The sequence below is a fragment of the Suricata suricatta genome, chromosome 9, assembly GCF_006229205.1.
Source record: "Suricata suricatta isolate VVHF042 chromosome 9, meerkat_22Aug2017_6uvM2_HiC, whole genome shotgun sequence".
NCBI classification, from domain to species: Eukaryota; Metazoa; Chordata; class Mammalia; order Carnivora; family Herpestidae; genus Suricata; species Suricata suricatta.
The window spans coordinates 122252455-122277555 of NC_043708.1; the positions used below are offsets into that span (position 1 = coordinate 122252455).

General features: G+C 39.8%; 1 protein-coding gene across 1 annotated transcript in view; it reads left to right on the plus strand.

The window, feature by feature from the left end:
• Positions 1 to 25101, plus strand: part of CERS3 (ceramide synthase 3) — a 116592-nt gene that overhangs the window by 51916 nt on the left and 39575 nt on the right. The window contains exons 2-8 of the mRNA XM_029952286.1: positions 287 to 404; positions 5778 to 5896; positions 12296 to 12353; positions 13251 to 13301; positions 17735 to 17827; positions 20905 to 21033; positions 24354 to 24460. Of these exons, the coding sequence (XP_029808146.1) occupies positions 287 to 404; positions 5778 to 5896; positions 12296 to 12353; positions 13251 to 13301; positions 17735 to 17827; positions 20905 to 21033; positions 24354 to 24460 (675 nt within the window). The remainder of the gene's footprint in view (positions 1 to 286; positions 405 to 5777; positions 5897 to 12295; positions 12354 to 13250; positions 13302 to 17734; positions 17828 to 20904; positions 21034 to 24353; positions 24461 to 25101) is intronic.

Sequence of the window (25101 nt, forward strand, 5' to 3'; positions counted from 1 at the left end):
ATTCCTGGATCATATATATAAATATTTTATATATGTATTGGAATTACATAAAGTGGACTTGATAACTGTGCAAGTATTTTATTTTTTTAAGTTATTGCTTGTGTAAAGCGGTCCCAAAATTTGTTCTCTTGAACTTCTTTGCCAAGTAGGGGTTGGTTGTAGATAGCCCAAGAAGAATGTGACCTGATGGCTGATCCTTCATTTGGAACCTAAAGTTACAAAGTTTCCTGGTGTCATTGTGGGTTCATTCTCAGATTTTGGACTTACTTTCTTTCGTATTTTGTAGGTTTGTTGCTATGCCTCTAGCAAAAGCACTTGGCGTTAAAGAGGAAGTTAGAAAGACGGTTACCCCAAACACCGTCTTAGAGAATTTTTTCACATGTTCCAAGAGGAAACCATCTCAAGTAAGTACAAATTCCTTGTTTGGGGATTTTAAAAAATCTCCTTTTTTAATGTTTCAGTCACCTGTGGTTTGCCTCATCTGTACAAAATATCTGTTCCAGTTGACCATCAAATAATTTGACTCATTTTCCGTCTATTGACTGGTTATATGCTTGGAATGCATTCCAAACATAATATAAAATGACAAATAAGTATTATAAAATAACCAATATTTGTAGCTGAACTCTTGTGTTCAACTATAGTGTTTAACAATCAATGCCATCATTTGGGTACAAAGACCAAATTTAAATTTTGGAAGGTAGATATGCCAAGTATACTAATATATACACAGAGTACAAAGTATACTTACACAAAAGTATACTAATCACTAAAGACCATTGTTAAGGCAGAGTAGCTCCTATCTGTCACTTCTGATGATTGTGGCAACATTGATATACATTACACACATTGTAAAAGTCTTCCCTGGGGTGGCTTTTGTGAGCAGGGGGCACTTTATTTTATCCAAGGCCCCAACACATTCAGAAATGTGCTGTGCTCTGGACCACGCCTCAGAGATAGAATTCTTAGGAAAGTCAGAATTCTCTTCACAATACAAGATGCACTTAATGAAACGTTGTAGTGCACTGCTTGTGTGCGTCACATTAAAAAAAAAAAAGGTTTGGATGTAATGGTTGTAGAAAAGGTAGTGTCTAGGCAAGTCTAGTTTCATTTTCCCACCATAGTTAAAATGAGAGATGAAATAAAAACGGTTTCAAAAGTGGCACACCCTCTATGTTGAATACAGACAGCAATCACCGGTACTTTTAAAAGTCAAGAGTGTATGCTAACACAGTTTAAGATAGATTTTTTTAAAGTTTATTTATTTTGCAAGAGAGAGAGATGAGAGCAAGAGAGTGAGTGAGCCCATGAGGGGCAGAGAGAGAATCCCAAGCAGGCTTACAGAGCCTGATGCAGGGCTTGAACCCACGGACCATGAGATGAAGTCAAGAGTTGGTCGCTTACCCGAGTGAGCCACCCGGGCACCCCTCGGATAGATAGATTTTTAAGGGTGCTGAATTTATTTGGTGAATTCAGTTGCTTCATGATAACTGTTTCTATCACTGGTCCAGTGGGCTCCCTGCCCAAAGAAGGCATGTGGAAGTCTGAGCACATAGCATGAGGCATCACGTCCAGAATTGTTCACAGCTAGCCAGCACTGTCTGTAACTTATTCTGCCCTCTGCTTCTGTCCTGGACTTCTTTTTTGTTTGTTTGTTTCCAAAATGAAGAGAGTCTGACAAGCCATTTGCACATGTTCTTTATTTCCACCTGCTCTAAATGACTGCTGCTGTTTATTTCAGTACTGTTGTCACCACTGGTGGATAAGAAGCCCCACACATGACTTCACATTTCTCAAAAGGGAAATTATTTATCTGTGTTTATGAAAAATTAGGACTCTTTCAGAGAGTCCTTATTTTTCTCTCTTCCTGTTTGAGAATAACTAACTTGGGTAATACCTCGTATAACACATAAGGAGTAGTGCTATGCTACCCATCACTTGCTGTTTGCCATAGTAAAACCTTCAGGTCAGCTTTTAGGAAATCTAAAATTATGTAGAAAATTTGATCTTTATCAAGTCTCGCTGCCTTAGAGAGAAAAGAGCCATGTGACGTTTAAAGAAATACTAACATAACATCTTGCACAATTTTCTGTGCACTGTAAGTACTGAGCCGACTTTGGCTCAGGTCATGATCTCACAGCTCATGAGTTCGAGCCCCATGTTGGGGCTCTGTGCTGACAGCTCAGAGCCTGGAACCTGCTTCGGATTCTGTCTCTCTCTCTGTCTCTGTCTCTCTCACTCTCGCTCTGCCCTGCCCCCCACTCATGCTCTGTCTCTCTCACTCTCTCTCAAGAATAAACATTAAAAACATTTTATAAGAAAATACGTCCATGGACTTTTGTTTGCAAAAGGATTCTATCCCAATAATATTCGAGGGGATGAAGCCAGTGTTGTCAAGATTGTCCTTCAACCAGTTCCATCTGTGCTCTAAAACAGAAAATAAATTGCTTCATGTCCAAGCGCTATTTCTAGATGCAGTTTATGAAACAGGTATCTGTAGAAATGATGGGATAATAAAACTGAATTGTTCCCAGATCTGAGAAGATTCTGGTATGAGGGCTGGGACTTTCTTTTGCTCACTGCCGAATCTCCAGCATCTAGAATGGTGCCTGGCACTTGTAAATGGGGGCTCACTAGATATTTTCGAATGACTGAATACATAAAGCTTTTATAACAGTCCAACTTGACCCAGAACTCTTTCAGTCTACGAGCAAATAGAATATAGTGCTGCAGCATAGCAGTGTATGACCTACTGTTGACCAACTAACAGCCTTTGAAGCATGTCCTCTGCTTCAAGAGATCTATTCTCACTTGCAAAGTATTTCAGAAGTAAAGGAATGCTTTTTCTTAAATGATTTTCAGCCCATGGTCTCCTTTCTGGGTTCAGCCATAATCTCTGGCACTGATGTAGCCCATGATAGTTTGCGTAGAACATTTTCCCTCAGGAGCCCCCAGATCCTGTAACCATCCCCGTGAGGCAGGAAGCAAGCACTTATGCTGTGAGCACCCCATTTTCCACAAGGGGTCAGAGGACAGTGCTCCGGGCTACCCAGCGATGAAGTAGCGGAACTGGGTCTTCTGCTTTCAGTTCCCTGCCATGTTCTGTTGTGGAAACACTGTGTTCTTGTTTCCTGTGAGGTAGTGTGATGCACACGGGCTTGTGGGATAGGGAATCCAGACCTCCAGAGTTGTCCAGCACAAGGTCCTCCCTATGAGAGCAAAGGCCTTGGACAAAACGGACAAAGTGAACAAGGTGTCCATCTCCAGATGTGTTCCTACTCCTCCATTCTGTACGCACTGCAAGAGGGGGACTTAACAGTGCAAACTTAAGCTCGGCCCTCAAGATAAATCCCCAACAAAGCCCCCCTTGATGTGAGCCTAGCCCCATTTTCCCTCCCTTCCTCTTCCTGTGTTTCTATCCTGCCAGACGTCTTTCTGCTGCTCAGGTGTTTTCTGCTCATCCACCCTCTCATCTCCAGATGACCTCACATGCTGGACCCTCTGCCAGGACACTTCCCTTCTTTATCCTCTCCTTCACAGGGCACTTATCAGGGCCCAGCATATGTGCAACTTCCAGGAACTGCCTGCACAGTTAGGTCCTATGGCATCCCAATCCTCCCCTATCTTAACACTCATGGTATTTGATTAGAATTCTTTTGTTTTATTTTCTTACATCCTCGCCAGACAGTCTGTACCCTGTGAAAGGGAGGCCAACATCGGTGTTATTCATTTAGACCTCCAATGACTAGCACAAAGCCTGCAAGAAGTAGACACTAACCAATGATTTGCCAACTCAGTCTCCTTGAGAGCACAAAGACAAACAACAACAAAAAACAACAGCAGGTGAACGCTTGGCCCATAAAAAGAATAGGTATTAGAGAGGGCAGTTTACCAGAGTATAATATGGGCTATATCCTGTTTTTGTTTTGTCTTGCTTTCTTTTTTGCAGATTAAATCATAGGTAGTAATTTAGTAGGGATGTAGAAGCTGCAATTAGTCTTTTGCCAGTCTTTAGTGTGAGAACCTCTTTATGAATTTTATCTACTGTTACCCTGGGTGCCTGAACAATTATGTGAATTATACACAACAAAAATAGCAGAAATTGTATGACTGGCCACTGACTGTTGGGTGTTCTGGAGTTGGGGAGGCTTTGTTCGGCCCTGGCAATATTGATCCACATTTTTTAAAATGTTTATTCATTTTTTGAGAGACAGAGCATGAGTAGGGGAGGAACAGAGGAAGAGGGAGACAGAGAATCCTTCTGAGCTATTAGCACAGAGCCTGATGTAGGGCTCAAACCCACGAACTGCAAGATCATGACCTGAGCTGAAGTTGGATGCTTTAACCGATTAAGCAACCCAGGTGCCCCCCACAATTGGTGTTAAATTTACTTTAGGGTTTCCTGGTGGCTCAGTCAGTTAAGCATCTGAATCATGGTTTTGGCTCAGGTCATGGTCTCATGGTTTGTGAATTCAAACCCCGCATCAAACTCTGCACTAACTGTGTAGAGTCTGCTTGGGATTCTCTCTCTCTCTCCCTCTCTCTTCCGTCCCTCCCCTGCGTGCACTCTCTCTCTCTCTGTCAAAATAAATTTTAAAAAAGTAAATTTACTTTGAGGTATTAGTTAGCCATCATTAAAAAGCCCTGGTAATTTCACATAAAAGTTCTGGGTGTGCACTTTGACTCTGGGAGCCATACTCTGAACTTGCTCATTCATATGAGCATGTGGGGAAGGCATGTGGTTTTCCATTCTCCGTATCTTTAGCTCCTGCTTATTTCCTCGAAACTAAAGCTGAGGGCCAGTTATATGAAATTTTATTTTTTCTAGTGAAGAGAAAATGGAAGTATTTCCTATACTTGTGTTGGAAAATGAAAGATGAAGAGAACAGGTGTTTCTGAACATCACAGAGCTAATTCCTTCATGCTAGCTGAAAGCACCATAGGTTTAGTGTATAAAACCTGCCTGCTTGAAAAGAATACAATTTCCAATCCCAGCATGAAACAGACCCGGTCCACTCAATCCTGTTTGTTTCTTGTCTTGCCCAAGGATAACTTCAAGTTTATGATCTTTGGGCTAATCAATCATCCATATTATTTCCAGATTTAAATAATAAGTTCTGCTTCCCAGAAGAGAAGCTATCATCATTATTATATTCTGCAATCTCTATTTTTTTATGATTGGTATTATTTTGGATTCATTTGAAATAGACTCTACATCTAATTCAATGTGAAAGTGATGGCCAACACCTATTTGTGTTTCACCTGTATTATCTTTTGGAACCATCAGAAAGATCATGTGAAAGAATAGAAAGCGCGTTAGCCTAAGTTCTTATCCTTGCTCTGCTATTAATTTTAGGTCTTGGACAACTTATTAGAACGCTAGGTGTTCCAGCTTCTCATAGGAAAAATGAGGAGGTTGGATCTGATCAACATCTAAGCTATACTACTCTACCTGGTACCTGGGAAGCCCTTGATAAACCTTAGCTGATTGAGGGAGCTCACATCTGCAGCTTGGAAGTATGGGGTGCTGCCAACTTACAGAGAATTGATCATTCTCAGTAACTCAGAGTGCTGGGATACAACAGCCTGCTTTTTGCTGTGTATGTGTGTGTGTGTGATTCCATAAGCAAAAGAGGTAAATTCCCTGGCCCTAGATCTAAGCGGAATCCCTCTCCTCTCCAGCGCACAAGCTCTTGTAACCCAACTGCACTGTCTCCTGACTGCCTGACAATCTGACTGCTCTTTATCACTCGTTCATTCATTTTATCACCTTTCAGGCTGATATTTATGGACTGGCGAAGAAGTGTAACCTGACAGAGCGCCAAGTTGAAAGATGGTTTAGGAGTCGGCGGAATCAAGAAAGGCCTTGCAGGATGAAGAGATTCCAGGAAGCGTGGTAAGTAGGACAGTTTGCGCTTTTGAAATAACACTTTTAATTTTTTTTAATATTTTATTTATTTTTGATACAGAGAGAGACAGAGCATGAGAGGGGGAGGGGCAGAGAGAGGAGACATAGAACCGGAAGCAGGCTCCAGGCTCTGAGCTAGCTGGCAGCACAGAGACCGATGCGGGGCTCAAACACACGAACCTGAGATCTGACCTGAGCCGAAGCCGGAGGCTTAACCAACTGAGCCTCCCAGGCGCCCCAAAATAACACTTTTATATGGAGCAGGATGATCATTTCAGAAAGAACACTGAAGTTGGAGCAGAAGGGTTTGAACCCAGCTCTGTCACTGACTAGTTTGGTGTTTTAGGCTAGTCACCCGTTGACCTTCTCTGCTTCAGTTTCCTTCTCTGTGAAATGGGGCAAGCTATGAGCTTTCTTAAATGAAAAGGACATATTGTGTACTTACCTTGAGGTCCAGAAAAATGCAAACGTCTTAACTGGTGTTTATTTTTCTAGGGTAGAGATTGGCCCTACTTCGCAAGACTTTATCACCTGTTTCCAAGCACATTCCAATTATTATATCACATTATAAGAGCAGAGAATGAGAAGGTGTCTGTCCCTCTGTCTCACTTGGCTCACCCCTCCCTTCCAACCCTTCCACCTCTTGCCTGTGAACTGGATGGCCAATTCCTCTGGGTTTCCCAGTTGGCTTTAGCAAGGGGTCAGTGTGGGCTGGGGTCCCAAGTAAGATTTTTCCCAGAGCTGGCTACTTTGAATATGCTCTGCAGACAATGAGGCTGCATCGTGCTTATTTTTGGTTTCATTTGGGCTCTGTGGGGTTTTTTCCCCCTCTCCTGTAGAATTTTGTACTTTGGGTCACTTCCTTGGTGGCAGAAATTGACACCTGGATGAAAAAGGAAGACTAGGTCATCACTCTTACTTTTTTTCTCCTCTTCTTTTTTTCTTTTTTCTTTTTCTTGAGAGAGATAGTTCATGAGTGGGGGAGAGGCTCAGGTCATGATCTCATGGCTCATGAGTTCAAGCCCCACATCAGGCTCTGGGCTGACAGTGCAGAGCCTGCTTTGGATTCTCTCTCCCATTCTCTTCCCCTCCCTGCTCACTCTGTCTCTGTCTCTCTCAAAATAAATAAATAAATAAATAAATAAATAAATAGATGCTGAACTGACTGAGCGACCTAGGCACCCCTTTTTTACATCCAGACAAATGTCCATTTATTGGGTTGTGTTTGATTCCATGTTGTATACACCAATAGCATCCCTTCCTTCTACCTCTTTCTTACAGTCCTCACATTGCCTGGTGATTTTCACCAGATATTTTGTTTTGTTTTGTTTTAATGGTGAAGTGAATAGAGAGCTGATGTAAGAGTCTCAAATAGAGTCTGAGGCCTTCTTCAGTTTACCTGGGTATTCCTGAGTAATATGATCTGGCTGTGATGCTGGTGATGTTTAGGGGTATAGACCAAGTCTTCAGCATGTCTTGAAAAAGTAATTTCTCATCACTGGCTTCCAATAGAAGCTCAACTTGCATGTCCTGGTTTGTTTTCTAACTTACTCTTTGATTTTTAATTCTTGAGAGATTGATTAATATTGTTGTCACTGATGTCAGCTTGGCATGACACAATCTCTTTAAACCATTACTGCAAAATACTAAAAAGTAGCATAGTGGTCTCATATTACATCTTTCTGTTCTACTGTCATTCATTTATTTTTTTTCTAGCGAATTATCCTTATCTTAAATAAAGTCCCCAGATAGGAACTAATTGTCTACTCCTGAGCTGGATCATGCTCCCATGAAAGTCTCTGGTCATTTCTTATACATTGCAGTGCCTTAAAGTTTATAAATAATGTTTGATCCTCCCACCAATGGTGTGAAGCAATCAGGGAAAGTGGAGCTAGCTGTGTGTAAGAAATTAAAATTTTTTCAACTTACACAGTACCATATGTCAATGAAATCTCAATAAAAATGGAGGGGGGAAAAAAGTGAGAAACTACAGATTCATCTTCTCGAAGGAACTTGCTCAAAGTCACCTAGCTGTTGGCAGGGCTATTGCACTCATATCTTCTGACTCCTTTTTTGGTACTCTTTCTGCTCCATGGGACTGCCCCTTGACACCTAATGCTTACCTCTTCGCAAGCAGAAACCCACCTTATCAACTAACTGTTTGTGTAAACAAGACCTAACATTTGGGAATCTGGCTGTCAATGACCCTGCTGAAAGTCAGCCTCAAAATTCAGGCCACAGAAAGGGATTTCCAATTGTCAACTATTCATCAGTCAGGCAAAGGAGAGGGACATGTGACTATCTTCTCTGTATGTGGCACTATCCCACATTGGGTGGTGTTCTAGATTTTAGGAGGAAAATAAAAGTGGAAGGCCTGGTCACTAGCCTTACACAGCTAATCAGGGAGACAAGACTATCACCTAGGAAACCACAATGTCCATCCAGTTGTTCCACCCCAATGGTGCATGAGCCTGTGTACCTGTAGTCCACGGTCATGTTTAGGTGCATTGTGGGATTCAGAGGAGATGGTGTCAGTGGGCCTGGAAATGTTAGAGAAAGGGAGGTCAGACCTGTAGGAATGAATTGGGATTTCCATGAGAAAAGAAATCAGGATTTGAGAGTAGCATGTTTCACATAAGGCAAAGACACAAAGCAGGGAATTATATGATATATTCAGGACCTAGAGGAGGGCCAACAAATAAAATTTAAGCTTTATCTTCTTTATAAATGTCACAGATTTCCTCTAAGAACACAGCTATTATAGACTAACTAAATAGACTAAAGCAAAATGCCACGCTATTTAATTGCACTTTATTGCACCAGCCATGGGATGTGCTATGGGAATCATAGGAAGAGATACTTAGCCCCAGGCATTTTGGAAATTTTAGGAAACTTATTTCCCAATGCCCAGCTTTTACAAATTACTCTCCAACAGGCAGAAACTCCTCTATAATATCAGGATGAACATCGTAAGTTTACTATGTATTGTTTCCTTGGTTACTTTCTTTTTTTTATTGAGGTATAGTTGACATACAATATTAGATTAGTTTCAGCTGTACAACATGGCAATTTGACATTTATATACATTCCGAAGTGATCACAGCAATAAATCTCACAACCATCTGCCACCATATAAGGTTGTTACAGTATTATTAACTACATTCTCTATGCTGTACATTGCATGCCCAAGTTTTATGCATGTAATAACTGGTAGTTTATACCTTTAAATCTCTTTCCTTTAATTCACTCATTTCCCTATACCTTCTCCTTTGGCAGCCACCAGATTGTTGTCTGTATCTATGAGTCCATTTCTATTTTGTTTTATGTATTCATTTGCTGTGGGTTTTTTTTGATCATACATCTATGTGAAATCATATGGTATTTGTCTTTCATGTCTGACTTATTTGATTTAGCATAATACCTTCAAGGTCCATCCACATTGTCACAAATGGCAAGATTTCATTTTCATACATATTTCACTGTGTGTGTGTGTGAGTGTGTGTGTATTCCATGTGTCTGTGGACACCTTCCATTGTGTCTCTCTATCTATGTACTTATATATCACCTCTTCTTTATCCAATCATCTTTAATGGGCACTAGGTTGCTTCCATATCTTGGCTATTGTACTTTGGTTACATTTTAAAATAATGACCCCATGGTCATATTCCTCAGAATTCAGGATTTTAATCCACAGTGCATCCTTTATTTTTAAAGCAAATTCCATATTAGCTGACCACTTTTTAAAATAGGCATTTCCATCTAGCAGTGGGAAGTTCATTATAAAAATACCAGACAATTTCCAGTACCTGATGTAGATAGGCAGGGAGCTTCCCCAGCCCTGGAGCATTTCTCTGACCGGTGGGCTGCCATCTTGCCTTAGCTGACCCTGGGGCCAGTCCCTGCCTGCTCCACTGGGCCTGGCCCGTTTCTGAGCCCTATTGCTGGCCTTGTCAGCTTCTGTTACCATTGCCAGAGTTTACTCTGTCTAATCCTCCTGACTGTCTGAACCTGACAAATCCGTTTCTGGATTCTTTCCCCCCAAGAGATTTTTTCCCCTTACAATTATATTTGTCTCTGGCTTTCCTAGAATAAAAGCAAGTTTTACCAACTTTTCATCTGAAACAAGTAAAACAACATTGACCAGAACCTTATTATTTGTCTTATAATTAGTGAAGGGCATCAGGTCTCAAACTTCTTGGTTTGAAACTATCAAAGACCACAAAGAGCATTAGCTTGTGTGTGTTCTGCCTACTGATATTTACTGCATTGGAAATGAAAGCTGGGTCAAGTATAAAACATGAGAATACACAAGTGCACAGTGTATCAGCTCTCAGAGCAAAGATGGCGCCCCACTTAGCGTAGCCTCCAGAAATCACTGTACCCTTGTGAGGGGATGAATGAATATGGCAATAACATGGTGGTCGTGTTATGAAAATATTTTAATGCCAGGAATCCCTCGCATACACCTTGAAAGTCTTGGGATGGTGTCATGAAACCTGACAAGACTGCTCCAGGAAAACGTTGACACTTGGGTTTTGCACTTGCATCTGGTGGTCACTCCGCAGCCTCAGGGGAGTTATGTGATCTCTCCCAACCTCTGCCCTTTATCCATAATGAGGGGCTAATTACAGTTCCCTGTCCACAAACGTGAAAATAGAAATGTGATAACACACATGTGCTTAGCACAGTGCTTGGCGCGAAGTCAAGAGGTCAGATGTTGGTATAATGAACTATGGGTGCTATGTACCCATCACGGACGTTAATTATTACCAACTGAAGGCAATCCTGTGTCACCTATGTCCCCCCCCCTACTTTTCTCTCCTGGAAAAGATTGTTTTTTGTGGATAAAATTTTTTCTTTCAGTTTTATTGAGATTTTGTTGACATAACATACATACATCACTATATAAGTTTAAAGCATACAGTATGACGGTTTGACTTTCATATATTATGAACTGATTACGACGGTAAGTTTAGTTAATGTCTGTCATCTCATCTAGGTACAAAAAAGAAAAATAAAGTTATTTTTCCTTGTGATGAGGGCACACATCTACTCACTTAGCATCTTTTCAGTACAGCATACGGTAGCATCAACCATTGTCATCATGTACTTCACATCCCCAGTATTTATTTATCTTATAGCTGAAAGTTTGTTCCTTTTGACCACTTTCATCTGGTTATTATTGAAGATTACTTTTTAAAAACTTTTGTTAATGTTTATTTATTTTTGAGAGAGAGAAGAGAGACAGAGTGTGAGTGGGGAAAGGGCAGAGAGAGGGAGAGACAGAACCTGCAACAGCTCCAGGCTCCAAGCTCTCAGCACAGAGCCCGACACAGGGCTCAAACTCATGGACTCTGTGATCATGACCTGAGCTGAACCTCAGATACTTAACTGACTGAACCGCCCAGGCACCCCTTAAAGATTCCTTTTAGGGGCGCCTGGGTGGCTCAGTCGGTTGGGCGTCCAGCTTCGGCTCAGGTCATGATCTCAGGGTTCATGGGTTCGAGCCCTCCATTGGGCTCTGTGCTGACAGCTAGCTCGGAGCCTGGAGCCTGCTTCAGACTCGGTGTCTCCCTCTCTCTCTGACCCTCCCATGCTCGCGCTGTCTCTCTTTGTCTCTCCAAAATAAATTAAAAACATTAAAAAAATTTTTTAAAAGATTCCTTTTAACATAAATATCAGACATTGTATGACTTCACAGTAAATATTTCAGTAGTATCTCTAAGAGATAAGGATTCGAGTTTTTTAAACAAAATTGAATACCAGTATCATACCTCAGAAAAACTTTAATAACAGTAAATACTTAGTCAGTGTTCAGAGTTCCTTGATTGACTCATATTTTCTTTACGGTCTGTTTGTTTGAATTGGGATCTTAATAAAACCCACGCAGTACAGTTGATTGATATGTGTTTTTAAGTCTCTGTTCATACATGAGAAAAAGATTTTCTTTCAAAATCTGCTTCTCAGAGACAAGACAAAAATCTGGCCACATGGAAACCTTTCCATGGGGACTACATGGGGTACAAATAAGCGATTAGATTCATACTAATGTCAACCCATTGTCTACTGTGTGTGAGGAGCTGGGTCTATTACGTCAGACATGGTACTAACAGTAATAATAGTGGCCACTTGTCATTGCTTACTTCATACCAGGCACTTACTTTTCACAAATTAGCTTTAATCTTTTTTATAGTCTGAGGTAAGCTTTGTTATTCCCATTTTATAGGTGAAGAAGTTAAAACTTGCCTGCAGTTACAGCCATCTAACAAGTGTCAGTCAGGATGTCACGTTAGATTTGTCTGTGCATTCTTACCAAACTGTCATACCAAAGATGTTTCTCCTTAGATGTCAATCACCTTTATAAGATTTTTCTTCTTTTTTTGGCAGCTGGCGATTCACATATTACTTAATAATGACTGTTGCTGGAATTATATTTCTTTATGATGTAAGTTGTCTCCTTGATATTCTTGGACTAGAATTTGTCTTTAAAAATTCTTGGCTGTGAATTCCTTGGGAAATAATATTTTCAGTAAGATAACCAGCTTTTATGCCTTTAAACTTATCCTCAGGTCTAGAGAAGTCATAAACCCTCAGTCTGTCTTTCAGAGCCTTTGTTAAGCTTTGAATTTGCAAACATAATATTTTTTCAAACATAAGTCTTAAACCTAATTTCTCCCTATTTCCACTCCCTATACAATTCATGTACCAGTTACCCCTGGGCTAACAATCCACTGAACACACCTGGTATATCCTCTCTTTTGGGTATTTTAGAACATTTATCCTCTTTGCCAAAAACACCTTGCTCTTCCCACCTCTATCTCTACCTGCCAATTCCCATCCCTGCCATAGCTAATCCCACTTGTTCTATCAAGACTTGGTACCCACTCATCAGAAATCTTCCCTTACCATATTACCTTTGTGTTGTCTGCTTAAATAGTTGTTAAATGATTACCTCATTAAGTGATGGATAGTTCACAGAAGAAAAAAGGATAACCAGCCTTTAGAGATTTCTCTCCAGATATTTTTATTGCAGCAGAAACAGCAGTCTGGTCCAGAAGTAATATCATTAGAGGTTTTGCTTGTTTGATTCATTTCCTTGATGAGACAGCACAGTGTGTGGCCCCAGATTCACTAGAAATCGTGAGCATCATGGACATGTTGGATGGGAAGATATATAAATACATACAGAGGGAGAGAGAGGTTCAGTTGGAGCAACAGTTTACTGTGAAAGTGTGCCCCCATCAATGACACCAGCGAGAGCTTATGTTTTCTGCTGAAATCTGCCTTTTACTCCAACAGACTTATTTTCTCTCTCTTGGTTCCTTGTGTTTTTTTTTTCCAGAAACCTTGGGTATATGACCTGTTGGAGGTGTGGGAGGGCTATCCAAGGCAGGTAAGTCCCCTGTGATACAGTCCCTCCCTTACGTCAGCTTTGGGCCCCTTAAACTGTCCATGAGTTAGGTCTGAGCTCCCTTCCTACTCTCTGTCCATGTCTGTGCAATTCTTAGGCTCTTTTTCTACCAGAGCTTACTCCTCCTTATTCCTTATGTACCCGCCAGATATGTCTTTCCTCTAGTCTGTTTATAATTAATGCAATTACATATTTGAGTTTAAATCTACTATCTTACTTTTTATTTTCTATTTTATCACCTAGTGCATTTCCTTTTATTATACTCTTTTCTTATTTTTTATGGCTCAGTCAAGATTAAAAAAAATTATTATTCTACTTTTCTCTTTGTAGTAGCTTTTCAGTTAGCATCTTATTCTTTTACTAATTGTCTTAGAGATCACCATGTGCATTTTTAATTATTGGAGTCTAATAAAAATTAGTGCTCTTACCTCTTTCCAGTCACTGAATAGTCATTAGAATGCTTCCTATATATCCTCCTATTTTCTTATTCAAATATTTAAAACCTGACAAGTCATTGCTATTATTGCTTTGTAAATCAGTTAAATTACCCTCTCGATGCTATGCCTTATATCCTGCTTTTTCATGGTTCCATTGGGATGATTATCCTTCTGGCTGAAGAAGTTCCTCTGGTTTGCTTTTCTGAATGTTATCACCTTGCCTGCGTTTTTTAAAAGGATATTTTTGCTGGGTATAGAAATCTAGGTTAGCAGTGATTTTCCTTTAGTGTTTTGCCTTCTGGTTCCCATCATCTTTTTTATGAATTCAGCTGTCAGTTTTTATTTTTGCCTCTTTGAACAGACCATTGTTCTTCTCTGACTGAGTTCTATATCTTGTCTTTGTCTTTCAAGTTTTATTATGATATGCATAAATGTGGTTTTCTTTGAATTTATCCTCTTTAATGTCCATAGTACTTCTTGAATCTGTGGTGTGATATCATCAGTCAGTTTTAGAAAATTGGGGGCACCTGAGTGGCTCAGTTAAGCATCTGACTTCGGTTCAGGTCATGATCTCACAGTTCGTGAGTTCAAGCCCCACAATGGGCTCTCTTCTATCAGGATGAAGCCTGTTTCAGATTATTTGTCTTCCCTCTCCTTGCCCTTCCCTCCTCTCTCTATCTCTCTCTTTCTCAAAAATAAATGAAACATTTAAAAAAAAAAAGAAAAAATTCTTAGCCATTGCTTTAGTTTCTTTTTCTCATTTCTCTTTCTGGAATTTTAGCTACAGGTGTACTAATATGCTAGACCTCTACACTAAGTCCCATATGTCTCTTTTGCTTTTTCCAATATTTTCCATCCTTTTGCTTCTCTGAGCTTTAGTCTGTTGGGAGTTAATTGCATGAAACGAAGCACTTGCCTGCTTTTTGTTCTGTACTAAATTTTCAAGGATGTTTATATAACAGACATTCTGGGGAAATAGAAATGTCTCCTTCTACAGCAAACGGTAGACATGTTGCCATCTATTATGAAAGATTCAGGTTTCCTAACCCAGTGTCCTCTCTTGTAATACACCTATTACATGTGCAGATGTCATCTGACCCTTTTTGTTTAGCCCTACATGAATTAAGATGGGAGAACTGGCCCAAATATTGATATTCTGGCAACTGCTATTACTGTGAATATGTTATCCTTTATCTCTGACCCAGGAATTTCATATCTTCATTAATTATCCATGAAACTGTGGCAAACTATCCTGCAAGTAGGGTAAAATTTCAGACCCTTCAGAGATCTGGATATATTCTATTTTGTGTCCTCTAGTTTGTTAGTGCCTTTTTTTAGCAGTGTCTAAACTGCTGTTAAATACATCTTTTGAGTTATAAATTATAGTTACTATGTTTTTCAGTTCTCAAATCTTCATTTAATTCTTTTTTTAGTGAATTCCAATTCACTATTGAAATTTTCCACATTTTAACCAAGTTTTTAAGGTTATTTTAAAGTTCTGGTCTAATGAATCCAATGTCTTCATCACCTATGGCTCTGTTCTATTTTCTTACTCTTGTCTCCCTGTACTTGATAACTTTTTATTGACTAATATATATTATATATGTAAAAATATAGATGCTCAGGATAATATTATCTTCCTCTTCTTTCTTGGCTGGCCCTGAGTACCAATTTGCATCCTAGCACTATGAGATTACCAAAAGTCCTGTTTAACTTCTACTTCTTAGTCTCTGGACTCCATACTGCTTATAAATTGACAAATACTCACTAATGCTATACACAGGTGTAGTTTTCTTTGAATTTATCCTGCATAGGGTCTGTGGTACTTCTTGAATTTAGGATTCATTTAAAATAAAGGATTCACTTTTAATGCACTTTTCTCTTTGAAATCTTAGCTTCACAGGTTTGGGATGCCTAGGTAACTGTTTGATGCCTTCACTCAGATATTTTTATGCACTTTACCCAAATTTTTAAAAGGTTATTCTCACTAGCATAGTTAGTCTCATATGTGCTTGTCTGACATAGAAGGAAGCAGAAGGTGTCTCATTCTTTTATGTCCTTATTGACCAGAAAATTATTCCTTTTAATATGTCAGCTTCAGTATTAAAGGATCAAAGTTTAGACCATAAGGTTCTTAGGCATTATGTAGGCCAAACTCCAGTCTTATTCTCCTACTTCCAACTTACCCTGAACTTCTCAGATGTATCAGTTATCTATTGGTACCTAATAAACCATTCTCAATACAGTGTCTTAGAAAAACAATGATTTATTTGTTCATGATTTGGGTTAACAATTTGAGCTGGGCTCAGCTGAGCAGTTCTATCTGTTCCACGTTGTGTTAAATAAGTTCATGCGTGCATTTTCAATCATTTGGTAGACTGATTAGGGGCTGGTTCATGTCCCTAATTCATGTCCTCATTCATGTCTTTGGTAGCAGACACCTTGATTGTCTACTTTGTTATCATCAGCACGATAGCTCAGGTTTCTTACCTGGTGCCTATGAAGTCTCTGCTTGCATCACATTTGCTTATGATCCCTTGACCAAAGCCCAAGACCAAATTCATGGTCATGCAGGTGAAGACTGTACCAGTATATGGATATCAGAAGGTGAAATTTGCTGGAAGCATTAATGTAACAATTCATCACACCAAGTAATATGTCAGCTTACCTAAAACACCTCACACACATACACACACTATAATGTTAAGGAAAATTCTAGATGTAGAAATTTTTTTTTCAGAAGACATTTTTAGGATATTTAAATGATTATATATATTTTATTACTGCCTTTTTTGAGAATAGGCCAATTCTTATTACTTTCCTGTCACCAGTAGAGAGGTTAGGACATCAAATTTTGAATAGTATTCAGGAAACATAAAACAAGGTAAACTATGGGAATAGCAAAACAGACTTGATAATATTCTTAAGTAAAGACTTTTGAATTTTTTTCCTAATTTAATTTTCACTCAACTAAAATAAGGTAATCACACCTGTTATAGTTTTAACTTTTTTTTATTTTTTAAAAAATGTTTATTTGAGAGAGTGAGAGAGAGCAAGAGCCTGCACGTGCACGTTTCATTGGGGGGGGGGGGAGACAGAGAGAGAGGGAGAGATAGAATCCAAAGCAGGCTCCAAGCAGTCAGCACAGAGCCCAACTCAGGGCTCCATCTTGTGGTTTGTGAGATCATGACCTGAGCCAAAATCAAGAGTCAAATGCTTCACCAACTGAGCTACCCAGGAAACTCCATAGGTTTATTAACTTTTAAACAAAACGTTTAACTTTATTTTGGAATTCTTGTCTACCCTTTCAGAAATAAAATGTCTTGGAATATTATCTTTGATTCCTTCTCAGAAGTTGAAATCTTTTTTTTAATACTTTATTGTCAAATTGGTTTCCATACAACACCCAGTGCTCTTTCCCACAAGTGTCCTCCTCCATCACCACCACCTCTTTTTCCCCCTCCCCCTTCCCCTTCAACCCTCAGTTCGTTTTCAGTATTCCATAGTCTCTCAAGTTTTGCGTCCCTCTCTCTCCCCAATTCTCTTTCCCTCTTCCCCTCCCCCTGGTCCTCCATTAGGTTTCTCCTGTTCTCCTGTTAGACCTATGAGTGCAAACATATGGTATCTGTCCTTCTCTGCCTGACTTATTTCGCTTAGCATGACCCACTCGAGGTCCATCCACTTTGCTACAAATGGCCAGATTTCATTCTTTCTCATTGCCATGTAGTACTCCATTGTGTATATATACCACATCTTCTTGATCATCAGGTGATGGACATTTAGGCTCTTTCCATGTTTTGGCTATTGTTGACAGTGCTGCTATGAACATTGGGGTACATGTGCTCCTGTGTATCAGCAAAAAGTTGAAATCTTAAGGCATTGTAATTTTGTGGAACTAAATAGTTATAAACAATAGTCTAATGCCTTACAATGAGTTACTGATGATACTAACAAGGTGAATACTCTCCTTTTCCTCAGCCCCTGCTGCCCTCTCAGTACTGGTACTACATTTTGGAGATGAGTTTTTATTGGTCTCTGCTATTTAGCATTGGCTCTGATGCCAAGAGGAAGGTAAGTATCTTATTTACAAAGCTACTTATTCTACTTCTTCAAAAATATTTAACCTCCTCCCCCCAATCCTAATCTTTAAATCGTACTGTTCCATGTGTTTAGTTTCAGTAAACAGCCTTTTTGCATTTTATATAGCACATAGGATGTTGCAAATCTTGCTTATGCTCTGGTGCCTTGGCAGGTATTTGCAATGAAACATTAGAGAAACTTTAATGTGAAGCCTCGCACTTGTGTTCAGTGAGAAGAGAACTCTCCATCATGCGATCTGTTTCTTTCTCTTTGTTTAGAAATTTGATGTTCTTTAGATCCTAGTAGTTTTAATTCTGCAGCTTCATCGTTTAGTTGATTATGGCTCACCTTATGTAATTCTTTGATGTACTCAAAGGTTTTAAAAACATGCTGTCCTTAATTCATCCATGATCTTTATGAGGAAATTTTGCTTCAGGCACGGTTAGCTTTGCTTTACGTGCAGGGAGATGAGTTATAGGCATGCTAAATGTATCTCGCATGTAGCAAAGTGAGGCGTTTGGGGAACTATTTAGGAACTATTTGCTGGTACAGAAAACCATGTTAGAATCTCAATGCAAACACAAGATTTCATCATCTATGTAGCAACACATATCAAATGATAAATACCGTTGGCATATACCTCGTATGGTATACTGGTAAAAAGTCAGTTTGTAACAAAATTTGTGTGGTAAATAAGGTTAAGTTGAACTCAATTTTAAGGAGATAAGACCAAATGGCTTGAATAAATGATGTTTGGGTGTGTGATGATGTACACGGTCCATCACTAAGGGGTTCAATCAACTGCAGTTAATGGGAGAGCTAAAAGGAAACTTCTGGAATTTAAGTATAAGAACATATTATGGAAAAATCTGATAGAAACAATCTCCTTCTCCATATACTCAATAATAGCTCTAGATTAACTGTCATTAGTTTTAGTTTGGGCTAAGAATACATGAAAATGAAATTGTTTGAGTCATTTTCTCAAAGGAGAGAATTGAAAATAATCAACTCTTTTGAAGGGCTTCACAGATAACACGTGCATCTTCCTGCACGTAATGCAAAGTTGGGTTGATCCTATAAGGATCCTGTCTTTCTCCCACCTCTGATTTTTTAGTAGTTGGTTTCTTTTTATTACATACAAGTGCATTGGATACCTTTTCAAAAATTAAATGTAAATATGTTATATATTTTGTAAGCACGTATCTTCAGAGACATACAGCTATCAGGAGGAGGGTAAAGCACAGACTTTGGAATCTGAACTCCTGGGTTTGAATCCGTGGTTTCACCACTCACTAACATCTCAAGCTAGCTGGCTACACTCCCTAATCTTCATTTCCTCATCTGTAAAACAAAGCTAAAAATAGTACCTATCTCCTCTCATTGTTTTGAGGATTAAGCACCCCATAAAGTAAGTGCTCAGTAAGTTAGGCTATTATTAGTAGTATCATATTTACTCTTTGGCTACAAGGAAATGGAAATCTTTACGTTCTTTTAAAACATCTTTATTGAGGTATCTGCACAGTGTACAATCCATTCATCTAAAGTACATAGTTCAGGGGCGCCTGGGTGGCTCAGTCGGTTAAACCTCCGACTTCGGCTCAGCTCAGATCTCACATTCGTGGGTTCGAGCCCCGCATCAGGCTCTGTGCTGACCAGTAGCTCATGCCTGGAGCCTGCTTCCAGTTGTGTCTCCTTCTCTCTCTGCCCCTCCCCCTCTCATGCTCTGTCTCTCTCTGTATCAAAAAATAAATAAAACATTTAAAGAAATTTAAAGTACATAGTTCAATGGATTTGAATATATCCACAGAGCTGTGCAATTATTACCTCAGTCAATACTACAACATTTTTGTTGCCCCCCAAAAGAAATCCTGTATCTTTTTGCAGTTGCTCCCCATTTCTCCTAACTTCTCTAGACCTAGGCAACCATCTCTGTGGATTTTCCTCTTCTATAAATTTCATATAAGTTGAATCATATAATAAATTGTGTCTTTTTTGTATCTGGCACTTTAACTTAACATAAGGTTTTCAAGGTTCATTCATGTTGAAGCATGCTTCATTCCTTTTAATTGCTAAATATCCTATCATATGGATATACTGCATTTTATTTATCTGTTTGTCACTTGAAGGCTATTTAGGATATTTTCTTTTTTTTTTTTTTTTTTTTGCCTGCTAAGAATAATGCTGCTATGAACATGTATATACAAGTTTTTGCATGGACATATTTTTATTTCTTTTGGGTCTATTCCTAAGAGTGGAATTGCTGGGCTATATAATAATTTTATATTTAACCTGAGCAACTCCGTATACAAGTGTATATAAACAAATACGCATGCCAATGTTTCACCTCCTTGCCAACACTTGATTTTATTGTTCACCATTTTTATTGTAGCCATCCTAGTGGGGATGAAGTGGTTTTGATTTAAGTTCTCCTGACGGCCCATGAGGTTGAGTGTCTTTGTGTCCTTGTTGGCCACTTGTAGATATGTTGTTTGCAGAAAGCCTTTTAAGTTTTTATGTTCAATTGTAGTAGCAATCTTTAGCCTAGATTTGCTAATATATTTATTCCACTTTCATTTGTTCCTTGTTTCCTATGCAGTAACTCTTACTTTAATGGTTGTTTAGTTTCACTATGTTATGTATCTGTCTTTTTTCCCTTGTTGGAATTAGACAGGGAAGAAACGATAAATGTAAATATACGCAGGAGTATACTCATGTGTGTATGTATATGGGAAGTGGTATGTATTTGTCCAGTGTGGGGCAGTGGAAAGATTTTAGGAGATGTTAAGATTTAGATGACAACTACTCAATGCAGTGTGAGAGTTTGGTGACTCCAATGATGAGGATAATATGTGCTAATTCCCTTGCAAGGATTGAGTTTAAGAATTAAAGTGAAAGCATTTTACAAATTCAAAATATTCAGATGTAAGTTACTGTTTTTTAAAGAAATGTTGTTGTTGTTGTTGTGGTTGCTGTTGCTGTTAGCTCTTCCACTATATACTTTTAGGTACATAGTGATTAGGAAATAATTGCATTTACTTAATAACCACTATTTTCCTCTTGTTATATAGGATTTTCTAGCTCATGTCATTCACCACCTGGCTGCTATTAGTTTGATGAGCTTCTCTTGGTGTGCTAATTATATCCGCAGTGGGACCCTCGTGATGATCGTGCATGACGTGGCTGACATTTGGCTGGAGGTAAACTTTGCCATTAATAAAAGTAATAACAAAACCACGTCCTGGGTTTCTGTGCCCTGTTTCAGGAAGAATTGCCTGTGAGTGAGTTAGCAGGGCTCTTTGTCCTGAAAACACCCAAAGTCTGAGGATGTCTCTGCGTCCTCAGATCCTTCAGGCTTAAAGAAAGGAAATCTTTTAGTTTTTAGTTTCCATCCTTCTCCATGGTACTTGAGAGAGGTTAGCTCATGGGATGCCACTTGGGAGAGTTGCACGCAGATGCTAGCTCCGGAAGTATGTTGACATCTCTGAGGAAGGAGTGAACTCTAATCTTTGAAAAGGAAACCTTGGATTTGTGGCATTATGGATTCTTAATATTGGATGGAACCGTATGTTTCCTTAAGCCAAAGCTGAATACCCTTTGGATGCTTGCACTCCCCCACAGGATCCTCCTCCAGCTTTAAAGAATGAGAGCTGATGTTTATTTAAATGGCATTTCTTTTCTAAGGAAGGAATGTTTTGGAGCAGGGGACCTTAAAACAAGAGTCTTCCTATCCCAAACAACACAAAGTATGAGAAACAAAACAAAATTAGGCTTGTTTTCTCTACATGTGCTGTTATGTATTGGTTCCTGTCTGCCCCGAGGCAGTGATCCAACAGCCCTCTCCCCAGCCAGCTCTCCTGCTGCACTTAGGGTCACCTTTCCCAGAACCACTTAGTGTGTCCTTTACATACCTTCACTTGTAAGAAAGCTGAGGAAGATGATACTAACCCATTTCATGTTCTGGACCGCCTGACTATAGGTTGATATGGAAGAAATTAAATGTGTAGGATCTGGTTCTTCTAAAACAGAGTTCACCAGACTTTTTGGTGAAGAGCCAGATGGTAAATCTAGCTTAGTGGGCAACACAGGATCTCTTGCCATATTTTTTTTTTTTGCTGGTTTTTTAATTTTCTCATACCCCTTTAAAAAGTGAAACCCATCCTTAAGGGGTGACGAGCTTTATAGCCCATAGGCTGGATTGTTGTTTGCTAAACCCCTTTCTAGATGTAACTAGAAGTCATTTGAAGCCATTTCAAAGCAACTGGCTACTGGTAAATGTCAGCTGTGTGCAGAATTTTGTTTCTTCTATGCAATTGCAGTTAGACATGTAAATCCCATTCTAAAGGTCAAGATTATTCAGGGCAGCAAATGGCTTAGCAAAAGAAGGGTTATGCCAGTTTTCCCGTGTGTTGCTGTCTGAATGTAGCCATCTTTGTTATAATTACCTGCTTCTCTGATCATATCTCAGGAACCCTGCCTGTAAATTAAAACCATATTGGCCATGACCTAAGAATTTTATGCTACTCTGTTGCTTCTAAGGCCCCTCTAGCCTTTGGTGTGTGTCCACTGCAAAACGGCTTCACTGTGTTGTCAAAAGGGGGTTAGCTGTTGGGACTGGGAATAAACACTGGGTTGTCCCTGTCCACCCTCCCCCACCTCGTCACTGACACCATAGAACTCCCTGGGTGATTTGGGCAAATCACTTAATGCTTTGTTTTCTGTCCTCAGCTGTAATATGAGAAGTCCTATCTACCCCTTAGGGTATATTGTGAAGTTTAGCTCATTACTGTTTGAAAATGTTCTGGGGTTCTTAGGTGGAAAAAAAAAAACCAGAAGAAAAATGAAATGTCAAACTCAGAAGTCCCTTCGTGAATAAACTATGAGAACAGCTTCATGTTGTTAGTGGTCATGAATCATTTCTGATTCACAAGCCATGATCTAACTTGAGGCTCGGTGAGCAAGGCCAGTCCCTTCCACCAGCTGGGAAGAGGCAGCATGAAGTAGTGGGACGGGGCCCATTTTTTATATTCCCCAGAGGCGCCTATTGCACAGCTTCCTTGAGTCGTTACTTTTAGTGTTTGTCTTCTTGGGCAAGTTCTAATTGAGCCCAGACATGGCACAACTTTTGCCCCTGTTTAGACCCCCCTAAAGATGGTGCCTATTAATCTTTCATATTCCACAAGGCAGTTAGCTCTTTCTTTGCAAGGGAAAACAGCCCCAGTATCTATGATCACTCTTACTCAGAAGGTGCCTTCATCTTCTTCATGCATCTTCCTGACCCTCTAATTTTCCACATGTTCAAGTTTGGATCCAGAACCTAACACTTTAACAGTATCTGGACTAATGCTTAGCAAAGGAGTGGGGTGACTGTCTGATATCCATTCCTTCAGAGTCCAAAATATGCTCTGCGTGCATTTACCCAAAGGAATGCTACTTTGCTCTCACAAGTACACTCTTTTCATGTCTATGCACACCTAGCCTGCTCTCTGACTCTTCAAACAGCTGGCACTCTATTCCAGGCACGCTCAACTTGTGGCCTGTCTCCCCATACCCATCTCACACCCACTTGGCAAACTAGCCTTCTGTCTCAGCATTTGGGGCTGCTCCCTTCTGGGCCCCTGCCACTCCACAGTATGATCCTAGCTTTATTCCATGGCAAATATGGCAAAATATGGAAAGTGCAGTGTAAACCCTTCCTGAAGTGTAATTATGCTGCCTCTCTTGTTTTAGAGTGGCCTTGAGCTTGCCCTAGAAAGGGCAGTTTCAGTTCTGAAACCACCCAGGCCCTAGCCACGCTTCTAGAGGGATGACTACACTCAGCAGCTCCTACCCCCCTGCTACCCCAAGTCCAGACACTTTCCCCTTCACTTTGGTCTCCACTGGGTGACGCATGAGGGAATCTACATCAATTAACCTTCTAATACCACCCCGCACAACACTTGCTGTAATTCCTTTTATTCAACACAGATAACATGAGAAGTCAAGACTAGCATAGAGTATATGGGGAAAATCAAGTGCTTGAAACTTTTTTTCAACCAGGACAGAGCCCCGAGAGTGGCCTCCTAACTCTCCCCCTTCCACCATCTGGCTAAAGCAGCTGTCTTGATTGCAGCATGCCCAGCCCAGGACTCGGATCTCAGCCTTGCTTTGGTCCAGCTCTCCAGTCAGCTCAAGGGAGAAATTAGATAAATGCCTGAATAAAATGTATGCTGAAATTAATTGTCGTACCTTGTCCCCTTGTAAAAGACAGAGGTAGTGTTACAGTTGTTTTAGCATCACTTGTTTCAAACATTCTATTATGGAAAATCTCAAACATATGATGCAGAGAAGAGCATAACGGACTCAATGGATCCACCACCCATCCAGCCTTAAGAGCCTTCAGTATGGCCAGTCTTGTTTCATCTATTTCCCCACCTCACATGCAAAGCCCAGAGATCGTATCATTCATTTATGAATATCTAATTTAAGAATTTTATACTAAATCACTTTATCTGAATGTAATTGCTTGCTTTGTTTTCAGTCTGCCAAGATGTTTTCTTATGCCGGATGGAAGCAAACCTGTAACGCCCTGTTTTTCATCTTCTCGGCCATATTTTTCATCAGCCGCCTCATTGTCTTTCCCTTCTGGTGAGTAGACAAGGCGCTGTGCCATGCCTTTGTTCACGATCCTGAGGGGGCCTCGGCACGTTGTTGAAGTCAGATCATTGCCCTCTCTTTCTTACACCGGTGCCCAGTTGTTTGTGCCAAGTTCAGTTGGAGAAAATAATGTGAAGGGCCATTTTTATAAATAATTAAAACCATACCTTTCAATGAGGAAAAGGCTTATTACAAAGGGAGGTGGGAAATGTGTCACCCAAAGGGTAGACAGCGGCGCTTACTCTCTGTCTTGTTGCATGAATATGGATCTTTGTGATCAACAACTTTTCCAGTTATTCAGTGGAATGTCATTGGCCAATCCTCGGCTCTTTGAAATAGAGCCACGTTCTATGTTAAAGATAACGGCAATTATGGTCACCATTAATTGAATGCCAGACACTGGATTAGGCCCTTTGTATAATTTGGCTCTAGTCTATACAAAAAATCATAAAGATGGGTATTACCAGTCCTACTTCACAGATGAGGAAATTGATGCCGATTGCACTCTCCATGATTACTGGTCCTAACAATGTTCTGGATATCTTTTTAATATTGATTGGCTCTTGCTCAGCCTGTTGATTTTATTTAGTCAAGGCAGGGATTAAAGAACTGCATTTGTGTCTCCCCTGACA